The following is a 14,166-nucleotide window of genomic DNA, read 5'->3' as shown; positions in this document are numbered from 1 at the left end:
CATACAGGTCTTATTTTGTTAAAATACGATAATTTATTTAAATTCAGTTATTGAAACGTAAAATGTTTCGGCGCTGCCCGTTTTAACACTTTGTAATAATTGACTATTAACATTTAATAAAGACTTTTGCACAGCAGTGGGATGTTCCAACTACAAGTGGAATCTAATTATTGTCTATTCTTATAAAAATATACAATTTTATATTTTTATTTGAAATGAAAATATACGATTAATAATTTAAAAAAAAACTTTATATATTAATTATTCAGTCTCAATGGTTATAACATAAAGTCTTCGATGTACGACTTTTTAGGTTATTTTAAGAGAATAAGAGTAGATATTTAGTTATTCAGTAGAAATATTAAATTATTACTTATCACGTTGATTGGTAACGACTATACAAATAAGAATTTAATCTCGCACGATAAACGGCAACATAATGTAAACTTGTACCCTGGGAAAATACCTTTAGCGATTAAACAATAATTGAACTATTCATAATTATTTATTTTGTATCACAAAATTACATCTCGTCTCGTCAAAATTCTTGAACATGCACGGTCTTTCTAGCACGGTCTTATATACGGGTCATGAAACTAAGCCCAATTTCAATGGTGACTTGGTGAGAGATAAGTACGATAATGTCTTAATAACTTTTCGTTCGCGACAACGCCGCTGTACGTCGCTGCTGTCGCTGTGTGCGGTCACTGGTGCGGTGCGCACTACCAGTATACAAGTGTATAATCTATGGTGCGCACTGCGGACTGCGCTCGCCGTTTGAGTGACGCTTCATTGTAATTGGTAATATTTTAAAGCATTAATGCGTAACGTGTGATAGACAAGGAGACAGAATGCTATTCCGTCTTCAATTACTTATTAATTTAACATGATGGATTCCCGGGAATCCTTGAGTGGAACGATAGAAAGTGCGTTGCAGTCGTTACGGTCGCTTAGTGGAACGCACTGTAAATGTCGGTATAAAAATCTTTGAAAAATCACCTACCCCACCCCAGCCTGCAAAATAATTATATTTGTAATAAAAAAAAAATACTAATTGATAGATTTTAATAGCTCAATTCAACTACGTTGTCCTTTTAAATTGCTTTACGCGTTTGTATACGCAGCGCTCACCTGTCTTATGATACAAACGTTAAATTTGTTTAAACTACACATATATATTTATGTGCTGTGTGGCTACGGCACCAAAAAAAGAATATAGCCACCCCCTCTCTTCCCGTGGGTGTCGTAAGAGGCGACTAAGGGATAACAAGGTTCCACTACCACCTTGGAACTTAAAAAGCCGACCGGTGGCGGGATAACCACCCAACTGCTGGCTTTGAAATACACAGGCTGATGACGGGCAGCAGCGTCTTCGGTGCGACAAAGCCAGCCCTGCGGTCACCAACGCGCCTGCCCCGCTTGGTGACTATGGGTAGCACACATGAGTTCACGTTATTTTTAGCGTAAACTTGTGGAGGCCTATGTCCAGCAGTGGACTGTATAGGCTGTAATGAACATAAACAATATAGCATATGGCCTAGATGCCCTCTCACGAACATATGGCACAAGACAATTAGGCACCAAGACCTAGCCTAGTGCCCCCCGCAGGAGACGGGAGGGGGGCCTCGCGGGTCCAGAAGTAGAACAGCTCGGCCGACGGGCCCTCCGCGGAGTTCCGCAGGAAGCAGCCCGAGAACACCTGCAGCGAGGACGTCAGGCACAGCGTCGTCGTTACCTGGGAATTCGTACTTGTTGAAGTTAAACTTCTTCACGCACGTTCGACTTGGGGAATGAGCTGGTGAGTCGTACCGAGAGCGTTACGAAAAGTTTGATCGAGGGAGGCGAACGGAGCAAGAGAGAGAGGTGCTCTTTCTCTCTTTGCAGTTACGTTTCAGACAAGTGCAGGCCTATTGTGAAGAAGTTTTACTTCAGTAGTGTGATCTAAAGGACACTCGTTTTTTTTTGCCTTTTAAATATACTAGACAATAAACTGGACTAGCTTAGACTAAATTTAAAAAAATTCTGAGACAATGATTTATAATTGCAAGCACTAGGTACGTAGTAAAAGATTGAATTTAAAGAATTTACCTCCAATCGATTTAGTGAATAGGCATTAATATTAATATGATTCATAAAAACGGTTCTAGAGCACCGAATTATCTAGGAACAGGTAAAAAACCTAGTATTAACGGACGCATACAACAAGTACTTCAACACGAAATACCTACACCCTGTCAGCAAGATTATCTCAACTAACCATCCCGACCCATCTGCACCTCAGTTTCCTGAGCGCGCGATGTTGCTCCAGCATTTTGATCTGCGTGACCTTGAACTCGAGATCCGTGTCCAGGTGCTCCAAGTCTCGCAGACGATGGGCGAGGTGGATAACAGCATCCCTGTGTAGGTCAGTGCGCCAAAGCTCTAAGGAACGTAGCTGAGGAAGGCGAGACTCCAATGCGTTGCAGTGCTCATTGCCAAAGTGAGAACCGCTAAGGTTCAAGTGACGGATACCAAGTGGCAGTCGAATGACTAAATCCATTATACCTTTTGGTCGGAGCTGTATCAGAAAAAAATATATAACTAGAATTTCTTATTTTCATACTATGAAAGTAGCTGACAAGTGTACGGTTCCTGGTGGTAGTTAGTGGAAACCGTAGCCGATAGACGCCAGCGATACCAGAAACATTACAAGCACGTTGCCGATCCTACCCCCCACCTTCCCCAGGAACTCTAGTCACCTTACTCACCACAGGAACATAGCACTGCTGGAGAGCAGCGTACGTAAGACGTTGGACGTCAAGGTCACCAACGCGCTTGTGATGCTTCTGATATCCGTCTATAAAGAGGCGTGCAACACCAGAAGCATCATAAAGCATCAAGAAGCTACGGTAATAACTTACCATCAGGTGAGCCGTATGCTTGTTTGCAATTGTAAATAAATTTTGTTATATTCATATTTAAAATATACAATATTCATAACAAACATATTTATTTGAGTAAAAACGAATGCAGGCTTTCTTGCCTGTTCTTTTATTGTTATTTATTTTATATTATGTTAACAAAAATATATAGTCCCACATTACAATACCTACTGTAAAATATTTAATAAAATTGAGAAATTTTTACTTCAATTTGTAGAGTTAACAATCCAAATAAAAAAAAAACTAATTTTAATAGGTGCTACATTTTTCTGATATAAAATTTACTTTGTTATTTAACCCTGATCAAGTATAAAAAAAGCTATAATAAAAGTTATACTAACTAAATTAGTGCCAGTGATGTGTAATCGATGTAGAGCCGGCAAACAAACAATGTACGGGATGCCTAGCGTTGTCAGCATCGAACACATGTATAGCTGCAGAGACAACAGGTTCACACACAGGCCTAGCACCTTGTACCTACATCGAGAGATATTTCAAATTTGCTCTTATAAAATACGGTTATATTTTGACTTTTTGATATATTTTTATTAAGCATATGAAAAAAAAATTACTACATGTGGTTATAATATCGTATGCTCTGATTGATTGAACGACCAAACTGCTTCGTCATCAATTCATTGTATCAATAATAATTCAGGTTATAATACTGTTTTCAAGCAGTATTGTGTTCATGTTGGTGAGTAAGGTGACCAGAGCTCCTGGTGGGATTGGGGATTGGGTCGGCAACGCGCTTGCGATGCTTCTGGTGTTGCAGGTGTCTATAAGCTACGGTAATCTCTTACCATCAGGTGAGCCGTACGCTTGTTTGCCGACCTAGTGACATAAAAAAAAAAAGAAAAAAAAGGCTTTGTCACCTCTAACAAGTGAATTATTGACCTGTCATTTTATGTCTCAGTTTTAATAATTATTATAATATAGTATTGTGATCTGTGAATGTATGATTATATTCAGAAAGAAAAACAATATGAAGAACAACAGCTCGTATGATGAATATAAACTCTATATTAGTAATAAGTATAATGTCTTACTTGGCATCTAACATTTCTGAACACCTCAGAGTGAGATCCCTTAAATGTACAGACTGCACCCTTAGAAATGATTCGATTTCCTTTGGTATGTAGTGATCAGCTCTCCCATACATATGAAATGCGGATAGCCTCAGCTGTTTAAGTGAAGTACAAAATCCACGTGTTATGGTCTCATTGACTATGAGAGATGTTATCCCATGATTGATATGCGTGTCTCTGTTAAGGTTCTGGTTCTTTGCAAAAACATCCAAATGACGTAAATGTACTAATGCAGAAAGAGCCTTAAATGCGTTTTTGTCTAAAATAAATAAGATCAAAATTAAAGTTCTGCTCCCATGATCAAATAGTTTAAAATGTCCATAATTCAAGTTATTTATTTTGATTAGCAAAATGTTGTATAATAATTGGTTACTTAATTTTTAACAATCAAGTCAATATGCTTCAGTGTGAAACATCCCATTGCTGGGCATAGGCCTCTTTCCCCGTGTAGGGGAAGGATTGGAGCTTGATCCACCACGCAGCTCCCTATATTATAGATCTCCAGATATATTCCCTTATATAAGTAATGATCACTATCAGGTGTACATGATAACAACGGACAGCATAAAGTGCTCTCCGAGGCACGGTGGAGACCCACTAGGACAAACAACCAGACCGGAAATATATATTTGTGTAAACACAAATATCTACTCTGAGCGGGAATCGAACCGGAGACTTGTTTAGGCGGCGCCAACACAGCACACGCATCATTACACTAAAGCCGTCACCAAGTCAGCCAATAGAGAACCAAAAATAAATCATTAAGATTTATAAATTTGAAAGTAGTTATTTTTTTTTAAATAGGCACAATTAAATAAAAAAAATACATATTAATCTAGGAGATTGATAGTGAGTCATACCAAGTGGAAAATTACAGTTGATAGTCAGCTCTCGTAATCGAGGTGTCAGACGAATGGCGTAGGAAATGAGGATATCTGAGTGATTGACTGACCGTTCAGCGTTAGTCACTAGAATCACTTGCAAGCCCTCGTGTAGCTTCTCATAATGTTCGGCACGTTTGATCCTGATGATGCGGGAGGTGATGAAATTATTCCACTTTTTACACACTTTCGACATCACCAAGCTCAGTTCCAGAGCGTTAATATAGCTGAGAATCATCAAAGCTATTTCGTCAGGAAGCTTATCCATTGTTAGGGCACTCATTTCATTTAACTTTATACCGTTTACTAAAATGTTGGTATTTTGTCCCCCAAACCTTCACGCTCATTCTTGATAACCGCGTTACTGCCCTATATGTATTGATTTTAATCTGATATCGATTTCGGGACTTCCGCATATCCAAATTTATAGTTAGGAGGAAGCAACAGGTACAGTACAGAACACATTATCAATATGTATAATTTTGTATCAGTAAGTAAACAATAACAACACTGTTTTCGCCAAAATTACCTAACGATCAATTTAAAAGTAAGAAGTTTTATTATAATTGTAAAACAAAGTAATCTTAATATAAAACAAAATTAATATCCATCGCAATCAAATAGATTGTATTCAAAATTTCAAATGCCAGTGATTTTCATGCGAAAAAAATTCTCAGCTGATTGTCAATTTGTCAAAGTCAATAAAAATGTCAACATTTGAAAAAGTTGTACTTTTGTAGGTTAATCGTATCAAATTTTGTTTGATAACGAAAGAGTTGCATCGTAAATATTTCGTTTTTCTAAAATATATTTAATAAAAATAACGCCGTCATGCGGATTTTAACTTTTAGCGTTCTTAGAAACTGCAAACTTAAATCGGCATTGTTTAAAAACCTAAGTGTTGAGGTTTCCTACGCAAAAAGTGAAATCGATAAACTAGCAGGTAAAAATTTCATTAAATACTCATCGATATGTCATAGGTATGTGATAACTGTTTTAATAAGATTTAAAATGGGTGAATTCAAGAAATACATAATCTCAAACTTATTATTGTATTGTTATTGTAAAACCATTGAATTTTGTTTTACATTAATAACAATTTTAATATATTTCCTAAACAATAAAACTGTTATTAGACGAAGACGGTGACAGCCCAATAAGGTAATTATATACAATCCCGGCGAGAAATTTATGGGGTTGGGGGGAAAAGGAGGGGTGGGGGTGGGAGGGAGTGTGGGTTTTTCACCAATATGGGGTATCGTGTGCATTGTCTGTAATATCAGGTGGTAATAATACACAGTTTACTACATATAGTCTTAATTACACTAATGTTCTACAACAAGAAATAAAAAAATATTTTACAATGTTGAACTATTATAACTGTCTATCATCAGACCCCAACCTGGTAGAAATCCTGCCGTCATGGAAAGAAGATGAAGAAGTAGAGTTACGCTCAGCCGTGCTGAAGCAAATGAGAGTGCTGCCCAATTTTATCACTGAGGAAGAGGAGGCCTCACTACTTGGAGAAGTAGAACCACAGTTGAAGAGAATGCGTTACGAATTTGATCATTGGGATAATGTAAGTTTTCTTAACCAATGGATACTCACACTAACGTATACCATACTATCAAACGCAGCAGGGCTTCAGTGCCAAGCCATGTGGTGATCACACTGTGATTACCTCATCACCTGCCCAACGTGGTGACAATGGGCATTACCTCCAATGAGTTCGACGCAAGCACTTCAGCCTACAGTTAACATAAGTCCCACTATTCTAGGCTCCGGCAGTGGTTGTGGTGGGTCGTCGTTGAAATGAGTGATTAAACCTCTATCTCGCTATAGCTAGAAGTGCTGTTAAACGTCAATCTCTGCGTCACTACTGTGTCGTATACTCGAACACACATTATTTTTTCTATATCGCGAGCCTGGTGTCGTTTTTTAAGGAGTAAACCCCAAACGAACACCGAGTAGAAGTCCATATGGCAATGTTCCAGGCGATCGAAGGCTACCGCGAGACGGAGCGCAGTCAGTGGAACGCGCAGAACAGCGCGGTGCTGGCGCGCGTGCGCGCGGTCGCGTTCCCGGCGCAGGCGCAGCTGCTGCCGCACGCGCACGTGCTCGACCTGGCGCCCGCCGGCCACATCCGGCCGCACGTGGACGCCGTGCGGGTGAGGCCTTGCGCGCATCGCTTACACTGCAGTCTTGCTGTACTTTATTATTGAGTCGTTGGGCTCATTCCCGATTTTCCGAAATAATATGAGGAGTAAAATCTACTGAAGATTGACCCCGTTACGTTTCTCGCAACGCCATCTATCGGATCCCTATTGGTTTACGTTATGCGTTAATATTTGACGTGGTTATTAACCTTTTTCTTAGACTAGTGAGCCTTTTTTGTGCCTATCTAACAGTCGATCTGAAGGAGTAAGCTCAAGTCGTGCCTCGGAGACTGACACACACTTTTTTTTTCAATTTTTGAAAGAAAGAAAGAAAAATATTTTATTGTTCACAATAAAAAGATCAAAATAATTGTTGCTCGCAAACGAAAAAAAAAAACCGACTTCAATTACATCGAAGAGTAATACAACGTAGATCGACGAAAAAATAGTAATACTTTGTTCGTATTCCATATAACGCGACATTATAAAATTGTAGAATTATATAATGTTCTACTGTTATTTCTTACATTTTGTTAGCGATTGTAGGCAGAAATTTCATAAAAGTCCCGTCGTCGATTCGCGCGAAGCGCTGACATCGCTTATTACGGCGGGTTTTTTAGTTGAAGCGGATTTATATTGAATTACGGTTTATGTATTTTTTATTAAAAATATGTAATGTTCATGTTTTCACACAGCTCCGATGCACGACTGGAGTTTACCCCTTCAGATCAACTGTCTAAATAGGCACAAAAAGGCTTACTAGTCTAAGAAATATATTATTACTATATCAAATTGTAAATAAATGAATCCAATAACGCCATCTATCGGAACCTAATTGCGTTATTAGAAAACGTCTGAACGCCATCTCTAACAAGGTCATTCGTTCAGTAGATTTTACTGTTCAATTTTTTCATTCCGGGGCCTTAAATGAAAATCGATTCTTAACCCTTTCACGCACATAAGGTTTAGAGAAATTAAACAAAAATGTTTACTAGTCATAACGGTTTATTAGGAGCTAATTAAACATAAAACAATGAAAAAAATAATAGTTTATTATGTTTCATGTGTTTTTCAGGCTGGGACATATGTGTCCCAATGTGCGTCAACGGTTGCAAAATGTACCAATTTCACACACGTTTTTCATATCGTTATTTCGCAAAAAAAGTCACTAATATAGTAAAAATTAATATTTTATATTTTTTATCAACTGAAAATTATAATCTAAAAGAAAAAAATGTTAGTGGTATTCTGCAAAACAATTTCTTTTAGAAGTAAAATATAAATGTACATTACACGTTGAACATGTATTGTTTGTTCGATTCTCAACATGAAATTTGGCACATCGGACACATTTCTGCCTTATATTTGCCTTCACCATAAAGTGAGAAGGCTATTCCCGTTTTGGAGTATGACTTATCCACTTATTTGTGGTTACTGAAGATGGAAAACTTCTCCGACGAGACGAAAAATCAGCAATTACGGAACGACTTACAGCTTGGCGACGTTCTAGGCATGAAAGCAGTGTACCTTTAATTTTCTTTATATAAATATAATATATAAACATGATATCCCATTACGTAGTTCATTCCGAGATAAACCTTGGCCTCAACACTAGAGAGAGTACAAGACCTTCCATTTTGCAATGCGTATTGTTCCAATTTAGGTACAATAATGTCGTCTATTAATTGATCGAAATTTGTAACAGCATTGAAAATATTTATAGGAGAGAAATTTGAACTAGTAAGACTATCCAAAATATTAACTTCGCCATATTTGTAGCCTTCTTGATCATGAAATTGATGCGATATGTAGGAGTTTTTTCTCCAGTTGAACGAGGGTAAAGTTTCTGTGCTTTTTCGTGGAATTTCTTGTTACAATTGTTTATATTCTTTATTCTGTATAATTTCGCTAACACCCGGAGGAATACCTGGTTCAATGTCAACGTTGGAAAGACCTTCATCAATGTATTGCGCCAGAAATTGTTGATCTTCTTCGTCCAAAAGAAGTCCATCCTCGTCGCCGCTATTATCAGCTACTAAATATTCCAAAATCTCACTGCCTGTTAACGAAAACTCCCTTGTCCTTCGCGTAGACATGTTTTTGAACTACTGAATCAAAGTTTTCATTGACTTACAAGAATAATGACTTAAATATAGTAAATTTAGAGTGTAGTCAAACATATGACAAAAGGCACCGTTGACGCACACTGGGACACCCGTGTCCCTTTTCAATTTTTCGTAAAAAAAACCATATTTACTAATGAAAACATTAGAAAAACAGATGAAACTTGCAAAATACTAACCAAAGAATAGAATTATTAAAAAAATGGCAACACAAAACTGAAGAAATATTATAAAAATTAAAATCTAAAACACAACTTCAGCCGACGAAAAACTCACAACTTCGCGCCTATTTATTTCTTTTCTAATCCGTCTTGCTCAGTGATCTCAGCTAAAATATCGTTAAACGTACGTTAAAATTTATAAATACAAACTTTTAAATTGATTTAAACTAATACGTATCGCAGGAAACTGAAAAAACGTACGGGGACAAATGTGTCCCATGTGCGTTAAAGGGTTAAGGAGAAAACTCCAAAAACAGTCAAGTAAATACGCCATATCAGATATAGCTCAAAAAATTCGAGTCAAATCTCAATTATATTTAAATGGGACCACATGACAAGCACCACCTATCGATTAAAAAAAGAATCATCGATATCGGTCCACCCAGTAAAATAGTAATGAGGTTTATATAACGTTGGTCGACGTAAAATAGCCAAGTAAATACCCAGTATTAGCGATAACTCAAAAATCAAAAGCTCAAATATATTTATAACGAATAAACTGCTACTCTCTACTCTAGTGGAATATTGTAATTTGATCGATAGTGAACGAAGTAATTTCATTAAATTTTGATAGATGGCGTTGTGGCAAAGTATTGAACATGACCACAGTCGTCTTAACATCGTCATGTAAATACGTGTCATCAAAGATTACTCAAAAATTGCTCATTATATCTCAATCATATTTAAAACGGACGACAAGACAAGTATTAGCTTTTGATTTATACAAAAAAGATCAAAATCAGTGCACCCAGTAAAAAGATATAACGTATAATACAACGTAGGGTGACGAAAAAACCGTCAAGTAAATACGCAATATTAGATATAACTCACAAATTACGAATCAAATCTCAATTAAATTTGAATGGGACCACGTGACGAATAGTAGCTTTTAATTTATATAAGAAACGTCAAAATCGGTGCACCCAGTAAAAAGTTATGAGGTATAATACAACGTAAGGTGACGAAAATAATGTCAAGTAAATACGCGTTATCAAAGATTAATCAAAAAGGAGTTATCAGATCTCGATAAAATTTATATGTGACCACATGATAAACATCAGCTTTCGATTAAAGTAAAAATTATCAAAATCGATACACCCAGTAAAAAGTTATTGCGGATTTTCAAGAGTTTCTCTCGATTTCTCTGGGATCCCATCATCAGATCCTGGTTTTCTTTTCATGGTACCAAACTAGGGATATCCCCTTTCCAACAAAAAAAGAATTATCAAAATCGGTACACCCAGTAGAAAGTTATGTGGTATAATACAACGTAGGTCGACGAAAAAAGCGTCAAGTAAAAACGCATTATTAGATATAATTCGAAAAGTAGTTGTTAGATCTCAAATAAATTTAAATGGGACCAATCGGCACACACCACCTTTCGATTAAAACAAAATTTGTCGAAATCGGTCTACCTGGTCAAAAGTTCTGATGTAACATACATAAAAAAAAAAAAAAAATACAGTCGAATTGAGAACCTCCTCCTTTTTTGGAAGTCGGTTAAAAATACAAATACGGTTTCATAGATATTACGAACAATACAGGCAGCCACTCAGCATTTGTCACACCATTGCAAACAATGGTGAGACGCTGATTTTCAGTGACTCCTCATTGTCACTCGCTTGGAGCGACATCACTGACAGCACTCAACCAATAACACACTCACACAATTATAGCTCACTTAAACCACCCACTTAACCGACACCAACATACACCACAAGTACCCCGCACATATCAGAAAAACATAAACATCCGCAACTGCCACACATCACCTACACCCGCAAAAATTTCATTAAAACGTTGTCGTCAAATACACCATTAGTCACGAAAGGCTCCCATACGTGTAGTTCTGCGGCGACACGATAGCGGGGCTGTGCCTGCTGTCGCGCGCGGTGATGCGGCTGGCGCACGCGGAGCGCGCGCACCTGGCGCTGGACGCGCTGCTGCCGCGCCGCTGCCTCTACGTCATGACGTATGTAGCTACTTGTTCTTCGCTTCATATATTCATAAGAGCTCGTCAATTATACACGTAACGTTCTTAGCAAAGTTTAACCCTGCCCCCCTCTCTTCTGACATTTTATCCGGGAGTTTAGAAAAATTCATGAAATGTCACCCCCACCACTTTAGAGTTCCACGTAATAATAATAAATAAATATCTTATAACATACACACACGGTCGTCTGTTCCTACAGTAAGCAACTTAATGCTTGTATTATAGGTAGCAGCTGGCTGATATAGCTAATTTTTTTTTTATAAATATATATAAATACAAATATTACACCCTGCTTCGGAATCGAACTCGAACCTGCGGAACAGAAAGCAAGGTCAACACTCACAAACTGCGCCAACGAGCTAGTCTAATTACCTACTGGATTACTCCAAAGTAGAATAGAAATTTAAGAAAATCCTTCAAGATTTAAACGCGAAAACTTTTATTTTCTTATCAACCCATAAATTTTAATAATAAAAAAAAAAACGAATGTGCTTTATTAGACCACACGACTGAAGTAAAACTTCTTTAGCTCCTACAGTAATACACGAAACTGTACTCTCTCTCTTTCTATCTGCACTAACTTATATCTCCCTCTTAACTTGGCGTTTGTGCATGAGTATTATGTGTGTTTCCGGACCCCACCAACACAGGAGAAAATTCTTCTGGGGGCCGTCGAGTGTGATGCGTTTATTTATTATTATTATTATAAGTTCCGTTCGCCTCGCCTGATCGTACTTCTCGTACCGCTCTCGTCACGCACTCCCCAAGGCCTTCTACACGGTCGGGATCGACCGCCGACCGTCGTGTTCTTGGTCGGGTCAACCAATTTTTGTATTCATTCTACACGGTCGGTGGTTGACTCAACTTGTCAGTTCTTTTCTGGTATTTGAAGCGATGGCTCCTTGCGTTTTAAAGCAACATAAGGTGGGTTTGGCGATAACTTTTTTATGTTAAAGTGAGGTGAAGTTTTTTTGGTTCTTTTCTTTGTATAAATCGGATCCAATGTCCCAAAGACATGGCAAATCACCATCCAAGACCGTTGACATCAACTAAATATTGGTCGGGTCAACCGTTTTCCACACTGTCCATTTTTATATCAACCCGACCAAGGACACGATGGTCGGCGGTCGATCCCGACCGTGTAGAAGGCCTTTTAGTCTCTAAGTGGAGCGTGCGTAAAGAAGTGTAAATGTAAGTGTGTCGACAATGTGTAAATGTGTCGGGCCAGCGGCGCGGCGCGCTACCAGTTCTCGCACGCGCTGCTGGGCGGCGCGCACAGCGCGTGGCGCGGCGAGCGCGTGGCGCGGTCCCGGCGCGTGGCCGTCATCGCGCGCCAGCGGCCCGCGCCCGAGCACCGCCCCTAGGCGGACCTGCCCCCCCCCCCCCTTAGGTGAGAAATAGGGTTACAAATCGTTTTTCTTTTCAAAGTGAAAGAAAAATACAACAAAATATTTCCGCCCGTAAATTTAAAAGCGCTATCGCTGCGCGCCACATTCGAATATAGCTCGAAAAGCTTTTAACTGAGGTAGGGCACAGCAGGAATTTCCCGCTCAAAATATGGAGCAGCCCGACTGGGATAGTACCTTACAGAAGATCACAGCTAAATAATACTGTTTCCAAGCAGTATTGTGTACCTGTTGGTGAGTAAGGTGACCAGAGCTAATTAAGTTATTGAGAACACGGAGATTAAAAAATATAATTATTTATTGAAACAAAGACTACAGCTATGTATTAAATCTAATACAAAATCCATTCTATTAACTAATTTACAAGTATTTATAATAATTATAAATGTATAGTCAGCTTAACGTTGCCTTGGTAGTAGGAATGCTGACAAAGGATATTTGGCAGGGAGCATCAACCTTAACTAGCTCCTTAGTGGATTGGGTTGGCAACGCGCTTGAGATGCTTCTGGTGTTGCAGGTGTCTATAGGCTACGGTAATCTCTCACCATCAGGTGAGCCATACGCTTGTTTGCCGACCTAGTGATATAAAAAAAAGGCGTCCAATCTTTCTAGGGGATTTTGACTACGTGACAAAAACCTAAGAACACCCCATTAGCATAGCGTGGTATGTTTCCCTTGTCTCATCTGTTCTCCCTAAGCAGATGCGCTTTATTTGCCGACGCCCTCCTATCCTCTTATTTGCGAACGCATTTTATAGATAACCTCTTAGAAGAATATTATAATTTATTGACCTAATTTAATGATGATCCCTTAAAGGGCTTATAGAAAATGATTGTTATAAACTACAGGTTTGTATTGTTATCTTTAAAAGATTAATGTAAATATTAGGAATATAAAAATATCTGAATAAAGATTGTTGTTGTTACCCAAGCTAGTCTTTTAATTACCCATGTAAATGTAAGAATATTGTGAAACAAAGCTATGGTTTTAAGATTCTCAAGGGGCCTGTTTCTGTGGTGGCTGATAAAATTATCTAAGCACATAAGTTAGCATTTATTAGCAGGTAAAGGGCTCGTTTTACATTAACTAAACTGTAACTTTTTTAATAGATTATGAAGACAGGTAAAGTGAAGTTTGATGATAAAAAGAAGTTTATTGCAAATTTTGATTTGATTACAAAGTGAAACAGCTTCGTCAGCAAGTGTTAAAAGAAGCCATTAGTATGTTTCAAATCCTAACCAAGTTCTATCTTAAAGGATCCCAATTTTTTATGTATTGTATCTGCATAGCTACGAGTATAAATTGCTACTTGTGCTATGTTCGTTACAACTTGTTCATATGTAACACAAAGATGATCTTATGAATAAAAGAGCAAAA

General features: G+C 38.0%; 1 protein-coding gene across 1 annotated transcript; it reads left to right on the top strand.

Annotated features, from left to right (window-relative positions):
- Window positions 1–5,596: 5,596 nt before the first annotated feature.
- Window positions 5,597–13,719, top strand: LOC123663746 (alpha-ketoglutarate-dependent dioxygenase alkB homolog 7, mitochondrial). The gene is made up of 6 exons (XM_045598410.1): window positions 5,597–5,833; window positions 6,285–6,469; window positions 6,885–7,058; window positions 11,238–11,362; window positions 12,612–12,773; window positions 13,235–13,719. The coding sequence occupies exons 1-5, from the start codon at window positions 5,722–5,724 to the stop codon at window positions 12,745–12,747; spliced, it is 732 nt and encodes a 243-aa protein (XP_045454366.1). The 5' UTR covers window positions 5,597–5,721; the 3' UTR covers window positions 12,748–12,773; window positions 13,235–13,719.
- Window positions 13,720–14,166: the final 447 nt, after the last annotated feature.

This window comes from Melitaea cinxia, chromosome 20 (assembly GCF_905220565.1).
Source record: "Melitaea cinxia chromosome 20, ilMelCinx1.1, whole genome shotgun sequence".
Lineage (NCBI taxonomy): Eukaryota > Metazoa > Arthropoda > Insecta > Lepidoptera > Nymphalidae > Melitaea > Melitaea cinxia.
The sequence above is the reverse complement of the archived record's forward strand: the minus strand, read 5'-3'. Positions and strand labels throughout refer to the sequence as shown.